This window comes from Periophthalmus magnuspinnatus, chromosome 20 (assembly GCF_009829125.3).
Source record: "Periophthalmus magnuspinnatus isolate fPerMag1 chromosome 20, fPerMag1.2.pri, whole genome shotgun sequence".
Classification (NCBI taxonomy): Eukaryota; Metazoa; Chordata; class Actinopteri; order Gobiiformes; family Gobiidae; genus Periophthalmus; species Periophthalmus magnuspinnatus.
In genome coordinates this window covers 2627628-2640464 of record NC_047145.1, presented here as the reverse complement: position 1 = coordinate 2640464, position 12837 = coordinate 2627628, and the positions used below count along the sequence as shown (strand labels likewise).

At 40.2% G+C, this 12837-nt stretch overlaps 1 protein-coding gene across 1 annotated transcript; it reads left to right on the top strand.

The window, feature by feature from the left end:
- Positions 1 to 1921: 1921 nt before the first annotated feature.
- mbtps2 (membrane-bound transcription factor peptidase, site 2) lies at positions 1922 to 12605 on the top strand. The gene is made up of 11 exons (XM_033986069.2): positions 1922 to 2244; positions 3810 to 3958; positions 4369 to 4507; positions 4622 to 4725; positions 5337 to 5464; positions 7024 to 7142; positions 7645 to 7825; positions 9317 to 9423; positions 9970 to 10168; positions 10344 to 10419; positions 10819 to 12605. Exons 1-11 carry the CDS (start codon positions 2170 to 2172, stop codon positions 11039 to 11041), a joined length of 1500 nt encoding a protein of 499 aa, XP_033841960.1. The 5' UTR covers positions 1922 to 2169; the 3' UTR covers positions 11042 to 12605.
- Positions 12606 to 12837: the final 232 nt, after the last annotated feature.

The window sequence follows — 12837 nt, the reverse complement described above, 5'->3', positions numbered from 1 at the left end:
GGTCCGTTGTGGTAAAGAAGGAGCTGAGCCGGAAGGCGAAGCTCTCGATTTACCGGTCAATCTACGTTCCTACACTCACCTATGGTCATGAGCTCTGGGTAATGACCGAAAGGACAAGATCGCGGATACAAGCGGCTGAAATGGGCTTCCTCCGCAGAGTGGCCGGGCGCACCCTTAGGGATAGGGTGAGGAGCTCGGTCACACAGGAGGAGCTCGGAGTAGAGCCGCTGCTCCTACACGTTGAGAGGAACCAGCTGAGGTGGCTCGGGCATCTGCTCAGGATGCCTCCTGGACGCCTCCCTAGGGAGGTGTTCTGGGCATGTCCCACCGGGAGGAGGCCCCGGGGAAGACCCAGGACACGCTGGAGGGACTATGTCTCTCGGCTGGCCTGGGAACGTCTTGGGGTCCCACAGGAGGAGCTGGAGGACTTGTCCGGGGTGAGGGAAGTCTGGGAGTCCCTGCTTAGACTGCTGCCCCCGCGACCCGGCCCCGGATAAGCGGAAGAAAATGGATGGATGGAATGATGTTTTTAGGCTTTGTGTGTGTTGGGGTGTGTGTGTGGGGGAAGTGTGGGGTGTGTGTGTGTGTGTGTGCACATGCGTATGTGTGGGTGTGGGTGTGGGCTTGTGTGTGTGCGTGTGCCTGCGCACGTGTGAAACTGGCGTGGCCTCTGATATATGTCACAGCCAGTGTCAAAGAAGGTTTGGCTTCAACATACAGTAACTGAAAATAAAACTACAGGAGGTTTGTTGTTGTTGAAGTACCTGCCAAACAGGATAGGATATATTACATTTGCATTTTAGCCAACATAGTAAAAGCTAAAATTTAAATCTGTCAACCGGTTGAGACATTTAAATCTGCCTGACTGACAGATTTAACTTTTAGCTTTTACTATGGATCAGACCTGCATGACTGTTACACAGATATTATCTGACGTCTTACTAATGGCCTATTTAATTTTTGCTTTGTATTTTTTGGTTGTGTTTTTGAAGAAGACATAGTTTTGTCTTGAATGTTTCAAAATAATCAATTTAAATTATCTCTGTTGCATTTATCAAGTGCTTACTGCTAAAATAAAGTAATAACATATTTTTACTGCGATCAGGGGTCACCTCTCCACAGATCTGATCTGTAACTTGGCCTGGTGGCATCATGTGTGCTGTGTCCATGAAGATATCTTTAATGCCATACTGTGAAACATGAGACAGGTGTTGGACTTTCCCCCCAAAATGTTACACCTTAGCTCACCTTTAAAGCTATTTCATGTGTATTGTTGATGTGGTGGAATGTAATAAAGTAAATGTAGTAAAGTACACTACTGTACAATTCTTAGGACTTTATTTAAGTACATTTTAAAGTGGATACTTTTTACTTTCACTTCGTTTCAGAGCACATATCTGTACTTTCTACTCCACTGCATGTTTAAACTGGACTGAAAAGTTAAAGTGTTTTTTATTACTATTTGACACCTGCTGAAAGGCTGAGGGTTTATTTTTTATCAGCTACATAATTTGAGCAAACAAATATTTATAAATAAAACCAGCCAGAAAATCTATTAAAGATTCGTGTTGAATTTGGTTCAACAGAAACAACTTATCAAAATCACTACATTTGAAGCTTTATTACGGATGAGAGAAATGCTATACTTTTCACTATTTAAGTACATTTTTTAACTGGAAATTTAATCATTTTACTTAAGTATATTATTTCTTGTGATACTTTGACTTTTACTTGAGTAATATTATTTTTTTATTTTATTTTTTTTATTTTTTTGCTCCAGTATCTTAAGTAACAAAATGAACTTCTTCCACTGCTGATAATATGTAGCGCTTGTATTCTTCAGACTTACTGCAGTGTTGTTATTCCGCTCCGGTAGGGGGCGACACAGCTCCGCGACACTTCTCTCAACGCAACAAATGAAGCACAACCCGGAAGTGTGCGGATGCTGATGATTTGTCCATTCAACGCATCCGTAATAACATCACGCACACATACATTTTGACCTCTCTACTTCATAACACATCTCTACTGTTTACACCCGATGCTAAATACGGCTCCTCGGGTGTAGTATTGTGCGGTAGCGGGCGCAGGAGCGCTGGAGATGGAGACCGGGGGGCTGCCTGATTCGTGTCTGCTGAGAGCTCACTGAAACCCCGCTGTGGATGCACCATGATCCCCGTGTCTTTGGTCATCGGCGTTATGGCAGCCTGGTGCGCTGTCTACCTCGCCGACACCATGTTAAGGGTAAATATATTGAATAATTATACAAATCCTTTATATGTATTTGTTAAAAGTTTTGTTATAATGATGCAGGAATGTAAATGATGAGTTTTGAGGTGGTGGATGCCTTCAGATTCGTCTTGGTTTGTTTCAGATTTGACCCTCTTTTAGTCCTTATTTTAGTTCTGGTTTACATCTAGGTATAGTCCCAGTTTAGTTCAAGTTTAGGCCCACTTTTGATGTCTAACCTGAACAAAATGCAGTATTGTGATGTTCTTTCTAGTGGCATTTCTGTTATGATTTTGAGTAAGCAATGTATTTATTTTTATCCTGATTTAAAGCCTAGATGTTGCTATTAATAGTCTATCTGTTAAATGTCACCTTGCAAAGCCAAAAATACACTGTAGGCTTTGATGATGTTCAGTGTGAGTCTCCACTTGAGCTGTAGGGTTCTGCATTCTGCTGAACTCAAGGATGTAGCTCTTAGATCTTCTTAGCACAGTAGCAGGAGAGCAGCTCATATCCCTAAGCTTTGCCGCAAATCTTGGTTGTTATTAATCCACTTGTAACTAAATCATCCAACACAAAATTGTCAGTGTACTTGTTTGAAGCTTAACACTGTAAACGTGTTTGTGTTGTAATGCCTCAATTCACTTTCTTTTTGGATGTGAGAATTTGAGTGGAAATTTAATGGTCTATTAATAAATTCATAACTACTATTTCATAAGTGCATCAGTAGGCCTATATTTTCAAGATCATAACTGCATCTCCCGCATAATTTGATCTGTGGCAAGACGCAGCAACCCAGATTTTCAGATTTGAATGCTTCTAGGCTGATGTTCAAAGGGACAAAGGGACAAAGACGTGCAAAATAAACACTTCGGTCTCCAGGGGGCAGTTCGCACATGACACTGAGATGTGCTAACCATTTTCCTTTGAATAGCATCACAAAAGAAAGACATAAAACTATCCCACCCAGCACCCAGCACACCCAGCACTTCCCACAGACTTTTACATAATTTTTATCATTTTATTCAATATTTGGTTTTGGAGTAAACTGTCACATATTGCTACTTTTATTTAAACTTGAAGCAGTCCATCTTGTTGTGTAGTTAGGGTCTTAAGTATTTTCATGATGGAAAGTTGAATTTGTTTTACCAATTCAACATCAGAGATCCCATGCTTTTCTTTTTATCATCCCTTATTCATAATAACATTAAGTGCTATGTTGGAACTAGGGCTGGGCAACTAATGAGATTTTAATATTTTTGAGATGAGATTCAGTCATATCAAATGGTTTTATTTTTTATGAAAATGTCTGCAGTCAATTCTCTGTCAATAAAAGAACGTGGTTTGGACTTTAGAGTATGGACTTTGGAGTAAGAAACTGTGCCGATTAAGTATGTCTTGTTTATGTACATGGTTTTCTTTTACAAAATAAAAATGTCTTTCAATATTTATCCAGAGACTGATCAGTGTGAGGTCAAATGTTGATGGTCGTTTTTTAGTCTCATCTTCCAGCTCTAATTCAAGTTGATCAAAGATGCTGTTTTTGCTGTTTTTACATGTATATGCTCATATCCCCACAGTCTTCTCTGACCCATCGCATCAGTTACGAGTCGTGGTTGGCGAGTCGCGGTTTGATGCTGTCTCCGTTTCATGTCCGATGGCAAACAACAATGTTCAACAGACTGTTCGCCTACTGCGCACGCATACGACCACGGGCCCTCTATCTCTGGTCAGGGCAGAGCTGTTTCATTACTGTACATTTTAGATACAATTTTCTAGTGGGTTCATATTTTGAATTCAACATGTGTTGAATGGATGCTGGTTCAGATCTCACTCAATACACTTAATCTACATGGCTACAGCAGTATTGTAGCTTATTAGAGGGAGGGCATCCAGCGTAATAACTCACCCTGACACTGTCTTGCTGTTGCTACCCAGAGTGTAAAATAAATGCAATATTAGAATTGGCCATTGCATTTATTTAGTCATTTGATTATCACTGTTGAGAATATTAACCAAGAAAGTGACTGCTGTGAACTCAGAAATGGCAACATAAACATTATACGGTCCAAAGCTGTTTATTGACAAGAAGATAAAATACTTGGTTGGTAATAACTAATCTATTTGTCATGTTCTTAGGTTCAACAGTGGTCTAGTTTTCGGCGTTGTTTCGATGGTGGGGTCAGTGATTCTTCTGGTAAAGACACTGCAGCAGACTGTGGCCCAGATGACCACAGACAACCCTCGCATTGGGGGCCAGCAGACCCTACAAGTGGTGGTGAGCTCATATTTATAATGAGTGACTAGACTTAAACTGTGAAGCAGCTTTTTGCAGCTTGTTGAGTGTTGGGAAAAGAGTTATTTATGGCCTCTTTATGTATTTTGTGCGTAGGTCCCTGGAGTGAACTTGCCCACCAATCAGCTGGCCTACTTCTTCATCGCTCTGCTGCTCAGTGGTGTCATACATGAGCTCGGCCATGCGGTGGCAGCACTGAGGTACACTCTTGCGCACACCTTTGGAAAAATGTATGTTGCTATGACAACCAGCAAAAGGGGTAAAATGTATATATACACACACACACAACATGTATAGAATTACATCATTTGTTTGTCAACAGCAGTGCAAACCTTTGGCCAAGAAATGCCAAGAGTGTAAAGCAGTGATCACAGGAAAAACATCTAAAATCTAAAAGAATCTTTACATTTTTTTTGTTTGTTTGTTTACTATATTCCAGGTGTGTAATTCATAGTTTGATGCCTTCTGTGAGAATCTACAATGCAAATAATGATGGAAATTTAACTTTTGACTTTTGGTCGTGTACATTATTTTTGATGCAGTCAAAATCCAAATCATTTCAAAGTTTCACAAATTGTACTCATTGGCTAAAACATATAATCAAATTTGACTTTCTACATCACAATTATGAAATGAGGTTATTATATTTGAAATAAAAGTATATACCTTGTAGAAGTCAATTTTCATCATTTCTCATTCTTAGTCTGTTTATACTTGATTGTTGGTTCAGTCGAGCAACAAATGTTATGTAAAAAAAAAACAGGCAATATTTTTATGTCCAACTGATATAATGTCTTTTTTTTTTTTTCAGGGAGCAGGTGCGAGTAAATGGCTTTGGCATGTTTATTTTTGTGGTGTACCCGGGCGCTTTTGTCGACCTCTTCACGACTCACCTTAACCTTATATCGCCGACACAACAGTTACGAATCTTCTGTGCTGGTCAGAACCTTTCTTACAAATATCTTCTTCAAAATTGCCTGTATACTAGGGTTGCACAGTATTTATCACAAATGTGTCTATAGTAGTATTCATGGGTTTCAGCTTCCTGTTACTGCAAAGTTTTGAGGACTTTTTCCCATTCAAAAGATAAATTATTTAGTTTTGAATTGTCAGTTGCTATGCCGACGGTCCTAGTTTTCATCATTCTGAAACCCTGTATTGGTGGTTTTCAGGTTTTATAATTTGAAAATGTCATACTTCCAGTTAAGGGGCAACAGCCAGATTTCCATATTGATTAGACTGTACTTTCCAATGAAATATCCAATAATATCAGGTAAATTGTTAAACACGATCTCTTCTTTTAGTGACTACACCTGTAAACTTGCTATATAACAACAGAAATCTGCATTTTAACAATATTAACTTTAGGTGCCCCTCTGTATTAAATAAAATTGGCCTGAAGAATGCTGGGACATCATCTGAAACTCAGCAATAGCAGTACTTGACAGCCATTTTTTTTTAATGTATTTATTTTTTTTAAGTCCGTTATGACCATTAGACCTGTCATGATAATTACTATAAAGACTTATCATTCAATATACTGTATGAAAGTTTTTGGGGTCAGTATTTTCATGAGTACTTTTTTATTGTACTAGATGGGAACTTTGTGTCATGTTTCTCTACTACGATAAGATGATGGTGATATATAGAGGGTTGAATAAAAAGTGTTAAATTTTGCTATTAAATTACGTTAATGTTTTTACTCATTTAGAATAGCTTTGGGATAATCGTCAATATTTTCATCAGCAATATATCATACTTCAAAATATGTTATTCTGACAGGCCTCATGACCATCCATCTCAATTACACAATACATTTAGCTGAATAGATAACGCTCCATTTTGCAGTGGGAGGTCACACTGAGGTCTAGTGTTGGCGGGAGACAGTTTAGCTCACATTAAATCATTTTATGCGGCAATCAGGAAAATGGGGTTTTAATGGAGTGATTGGTTAAGCTGACAGTTATTCACTCATGAACGTGACGGGTGTCCCTCTCAGGCTGCCATAGGAGAGATAATGCTGTTAAATGAAAATTGAGCTGTTGGAAAATACAGATAATATTATGATGTTTTATGAGCCATATTTTTATAGATGCAAAACCATAAATGTGAAAAACCATTTTGTTGTTGACAATAACATCACATCAGTTACATAAAATACTGCAGTTTACCAGTATTATTAAAACACAGATGGCTTTGGTAATAACTCTCCTTATGACAATGTGCACTAAGTTTCACATGGCAGATTACTTTAATAATTTAGAGACACATTTTTCCGAACGGCATTATTCAGCAAAACGTGTATGTCCAGTAGGTGGCAGTAAAGACCATAACAACTTCAAATGACTAGTTTAACCAAAAAAAAATTGTATCTTGTGAGAGTCTAAATCTGAATATTTGTTCCTCTCACTAGTTGAGTTATTTGTTACTTGTTACTACTTAAAATAGAATAGTATTTATTTATTCATTCATTCATTTGTTCTCTTTCTCTCTTGCAGGTGTGTGGCATAACTTCATGTTGTGTGTGGCTGCGTTGACCTTCCTCTTCCTTTTGCCTGTGTTTCTGTTTCCCATGTACACCACTGGAGCTGGGGCACTGGTCACTGATGTGATGCAGGTATGACTGTTTTACACATACTGCAGTATATTCAGTATTTAATCTAAAGCTGCATTGAGTAACTTTTCTGTTGGACAGTTGGCCATCTGTTGGTCTCCGTGGAGATGTTATTGCTTTGCTTTGAATGTTCCACAGTAGTGAGTCTATCTCCATGGAGACAAGCAGATGGTATCACTGGGGACTAGGCCAAGTTACAGGTCGGATCTGTGGAGAGGCTACTCCACTCAGTTATAAAGCAAGTTGCAGGAATGAATTGTGAGCAAGAGAAACAATGGAAAAAATGTTTTTAAAAAAAGTTAAATTGATGTCTTTCTTTCTCACTCACTCTCTCACTCTGTCTCTCTCTCCCCGCTCCCCCCTCTCTCCCTCTCGCTCTCTCTCTCCCCCCCTCCTCTCTCTCACTCGCTCCTCCTCTTTCTTCCTCTCCCCCTTCTTTCTCTCTCTCTTGCTCTTCCTCTCTCCCCCCATCTCTCTCCCTCTCCCTCCCTCTCTCTCTCTCTAGGGCTCTGCTGCAGACGGTCCCAGAGGCCTATCTGTGGGGGACATAGTGACAGGTCTGGAGGACTGTCCCGTCAGAGGGGTAGAGGACTGGACTCACTGTTTGTCTCATCTGTCCCACACGCCTCAGACCGGATACTGTGTCCCCACTGCCAGTCTCCAACCCAGCTGGGCCCACGGCAGACGTGAGTCTCATACACTTTAGAAATGAAACTCCCCCTAGTGGTGCTGTAGCAAAATGTGCCAAGAGATAATATTTTTTGGCAGATTTTTGGGTGACTCTGACAGAAGTCTGACAGGAGTCTTAAAACTGGAAGCTTCATGGTTCAATCCCTGGTCCTCTGATCCGTACACTGGCCAGAACCAGAACCTTTACTCACCTTGCCTATTAACGCATTAGATTTTTATATTGTCTTGCAAGAGATGGGCTCTACACACTCTGCCCTGGGGTAGACTGACAGAAGTGAGGCTGCCAACCTGCACCACTGACACCTCCAACTACCAACACTCACACACACCACATTCATACTAGACAAGGTGGATGAGGTGTCTAGCCCAAGAACACAACAATATTAGATCACCTCCCCACTGTGGCAACTGGTCTTCACAGTGGTCGTTTCTGTGACTCTGCACGTCTGACTGGTGCATTGGAGGACTTGGGTATACATGAGGAAGGTCAGAGGGACCGAAACATTGTACTAACTAAGAGAAGTACTACCTGAACTAAGAGTGAGACAGTGTTCTTAAAAGCTCAGATCAGTTATTTCCCAGTGGTCTCCCATCCAAGTGCTATTAACCACTTCCAATCCTGCTTAACTTCCAAGAAAAAATGAGATTGGGCACTGACTAGTCGGTTTGGCCGCAGTGTGGTGTGTGAGTGATTGGTGGAAGTCTGAGCTTTTTCTGTCTCTGAGCATTTTAGAGATATGAGAAACCAACCTTGCGATAACTGAACCCTGTGAGCTCTGATTGTCTGACCGCTCAACCATACAAGCCAGGACTAGGTTTGACTTTTGGCTTTACATCTGGCCCAGAGCTCCAACGGTTTCCCTGCAGGCTGTTATTGTTGCTGGTTAATTAAATGATCCAAATCTATCACTGGGAAACCAAACCGACCCCATGTCTAGAATACCTGCCAAATCTCCTCAGATCTGGGCTCACCGCCACTGTCCGACTGTGATAACTGTGTCTCATCTGCCTGTGGGGGGATCACACTTTGTTTTGAATAATTGGAGATCTGTTCCCATTAAGCAAAATACAACAAGCCAAGATCCTCTCTTTTGTACGGCTGTTACTGCATTGGCAACATGGTGATGTCTTGAAATAATATAAAAGGTTTTCATAATGCATTCAGTTGTGGGCTTCAGTGAAATGTGAACTATGTACCAGGCTTGACAGAAAATTTTAAGACAGAAGATAGAATATGCTAATCCTAACCAAACCTGGCCTGAGATATTGAGCTAAGTCTCTGAGCGTCGCACTGCAGTCGTTATTGCTCCTGACAGGTTGTCCCAGTGGTATTAAAGGACGGGTCAAATGCAGAAACTAACACATTTTATTAAACTCACAAATTTAAGTGTAGTTTTTTTTGTTTTTTTTTTTTTTTTTTTTACCCTGGATTTTACCCTGGACCAAGTGTCTAAAGCTTCACATAACCCTACTCTCTCTGTGTGCAGCGTACAAGCGCCTGGACGGGACGGTGGACTGCTGCAGTAACAACAGCCTGACAGACCTCTGCTTCTCCTACACCAAACCTCAGGGGAAGGGCATCCGAGACAAAGAGGTGGGACCTGATCCACAGCCTCCACATGAAATTTTATAGTAACAAAAATGGGGGGAAAAAACAACTGCATAGCTCACTCATGTGTCCTAATGTTACAGTGTCGTCCAAAGAAAGCAGTTCTTGTTTTTTCTGATCTGTGCGTTTGCCTCTACAAAAATATGTGTGTGAAATTGGTATTTCGTTTGACAATGACCAAAACAGCAATAACTCTGTAGTTTAATATTTAGTTTAATAATTATTTGCCATTGAGGGGTAGGATTACATAAATATTTGGCCATTTCGTGTAAGAGTATTCTCAATTCCCTCAACTGTACTTTTAACCCCACAAGGAATGAAGGACAAATTGTTTGAAAATGTATATTTAATCCTAGTAATACACGATTTTGAAATTTGTAGTTCAGTTATAGTAGATAGTAAATGTTGTACTATGTAAAAACTTTCAATTCTATAGTGTTTCTACTCAATAACATATGTATAGTAAAGATATATTTGTTTACTATGCTTTTATATTTTACCCTTGTGTACATGTATGTCCTCCCCCCTCAGTACGCGTGTATGCCGGTGCGTAAGATGGTGACTGGGACCAGAGTGTGTCACACAGATGAGGACTGCTCCGCCTCCTCTCAGCTCTCCAGTGTCTGTGTGACGCCGTCTTTAGAAAACCAGACGCGCTTCATCAGAGTCACCCACCCTCCACACTCACACATGCTGTTTGTGGGATACCCGCCGCACCTCCACCACGCTGGTACGTAGGACTGGGACAGTTTCAATTCATGTTTTAATTTATCTCAGGGACATTCAAATGGATTTTTAAAAAGATACGTTTTCTACAAGCATTTTAAAACTTGTTTGGTTAAGTGTCCTGAAATATAATAAAATGTTTATAAAGGTTTGTCATGTATTTGGTGGTTTTCTTGCAGTGAGCCTGACCAACTTTGTTCCTCGGTTTGGTTTTCTCCATCTGGACGTGCCCGTGTTCTTGGAGACTTTCTGCAAGTATCCTTTAAAATCGGAAAAGAAACAATAAGAATGAATAGCCATTTTGAATACACTACTGTGGATTGTTCCAGTGCACATACAGAAGTAATACACTTCTAATACACTTTACATGATGTATTATTATGTGAGAAAGAGTTTGGCTGCTAAACGTTAAACCAAAGTCTTGTTTTAAAGCTTGATTAACTGTTTACATTCACACTAAATGATTATTACAGCCATTATTGAATGTGAATCTGTGTACTAACTATTCTAATATCATGTAAAAAGTGCCATCTGACCAGGATAAACTCTGGTGTGCTCCCCCTTTCCCTCCCTCTCTCTTCTCCTCTTTCTCTTTTTCTCTCTCCGTATAATATCTATTGTCCTCTTGTCGTCCTTAACCCGCTGCTCTCTCAGATATGTTGTGTCGCTGTCCGGGGCTCTGGCTGTGGTCAACTCTGTGCCGTGCTTCGCTCTGGACGGACAGTGGATGCTAAACGCCCTGTTGGAGGCTACACTGGTTACCGTGGTGACCGAGAGGCAGAAACGCGAGCTGATTGGTTTCTTCCTGCTGCTAGCGGGGAGCGCGCTGCTAGCGGCCAACGTAGCTCTGGGTCTTTGGATGGTCACAGCGAGGTAAACTTTCCCAGCCTGAAGCACACAAAGGAACAAACTGTAATGGAGGTTTTTAGGCTGCGTTTGAAGGCTAGCAGACCACTCAACTGTGATTGTACTGGATCATAAAAGACAATATGAAACCAGAAGTGCTGCCATATTGTCTGGACATTGTTGAGAAGAGGAGCTCTGCCTTTGAACTTTGAACATTGGGACCAACAGGGAAGAAATAAACAACAAGTTACTTCCAGCACATTGAGATAATGCACTTACAATGAAGCACTGTCAGTGGAACTTTTTACTAATGGACTCTCAGTGGATCATGTTTTTAAACAGACAACAAGGCCCTGTACTATAAAGTTGTATCTCTCCTGTGCATTGGCATTAGCAGCTTTTGATAGCCATAAATGTACCTACAAAGTAACACTCACAAGCATAAAACTCTTTGCAAGATTCTAATTCTACCAAAGTTTGTATTACTGTGTAAAATAGTAAAATGGTTATTACTACTACAGCTACAAAATGCATAAAAAATATATTCTGTTTGTATTGGTACGGCATTTGGTTTGGTTTGATAAGATGATAACAAAACCCTATGTGATACACCATTGTAGTATCTTTGGTATCTGTAGATGCATAATATCAAATGTAGTGTTAATATCTCATCTCATCCTCACCAAACTGACCATGTTCCCACGGAACAGACTGACGGATAGTTAAAGTGGAACTAAACACTTAATCTACTTTTTTGCTACTAAACTGTGTACATGGTGTTAATAGTATTCTCTTCTGTTCTTAGTCCAGTTTGAGTGTTTTAGTACAAGCTAGGTACATTTGCACATTTTTGGTCAAAAACTGAATGTGTGCTGCCTTCATTGACTGCTGCAATGTCAAGTACTATGTGACATCCCACATGACTGCCCTGAACACAGCCAGCTGTTTCTGATTACAAACTCCTGGCTTTAGGGGCAGAGTATGAACTGTTAGACCATTCACACTGTTCTTACCCCCCCAGACCCCGCCCCTCCGCCCCTCTCTCTCCCCTTTAGTCCTCCAGGTACTACCCAAGTGAGCAGCTCTATTTGAAATGCGGCTGTGGGAGGAGTTTAGGTGTTTAGTCCCGCTTTAATTTAAATCCAAACATAAAACTGTTAAGATCTAAGCTCTTTAAGTTAACCTTTATAGCAGATGTAAGTTATCTTTAGTACAGGGCCTTGTTCTGTAACTATCCCAATGCCATATTTCCTGTTGAACTTGTGGGAGCCGTTTATCATATTTGTATAAAAGCTGCTGCTGTGAAACTTCAAGACTTTAAAAAGGAGAAAATACAAAATAAGTGCTTTAATGTGTTGCATGGATCTGCTTCAGAGACATATTTGTAACATAAGAAACCATAAACTGTGAATGAAATGCTCATTTACATAATCACATTTTGTATTGGTGACCGGCTTGAGTCAGTTTGTCTTGTATTTCACAACCATCCAACGTTCACTTTGGTCGCTCCAGATGTAAATGTTCACTGAATAAGCTTGTGACATGTTTAATTTAAGTGCTACCAAACATGGGTAATAAAAACAAGGACTTTTATCAGAGTTGTACAGTAGTTTCTGTTTTTTAGTAGGTGCCTTGTGTGAAATAGTAGGCCTATCACGATAACTTATTTTGGAGTTCGATATATTGCTAAAGTAAATATGGACGATTAACGGCAATATTGAAACTGATTTATGCCACTGACACAAAACCACAGAGCAGATTTAAACCATAAAAACTATTCTAACTGTACAATATGGTTAAAATATCAAGAGCTGCAATAAATAAACA

Excerpts from the sequence above, each read along its gene's own strand:
- mbtps2 (XM_033986069.2), top strand. The coding sequence starts at position 2,170 with ATGATCCCCGTGTCTTTGGTCATCGGCGTTATGGCAGCCTGGTGCGCT. Across the intron at positions 4,508-4,621 it reads AGCAGACCCTACAAGTGGTG|GTCCCTGGAGTGAACTTGCC; the intron begins GTGAGCTCATAT and ends TTTTGTGCGTAG. Across the intron at positions 5,465-7,023 it reads GTTACGAATCTTCTGTGCTG|GTGTGTGGCATAACTTCATG; the intron begins GTCAGAACCTTT and ends TCTCTCTTGCAG.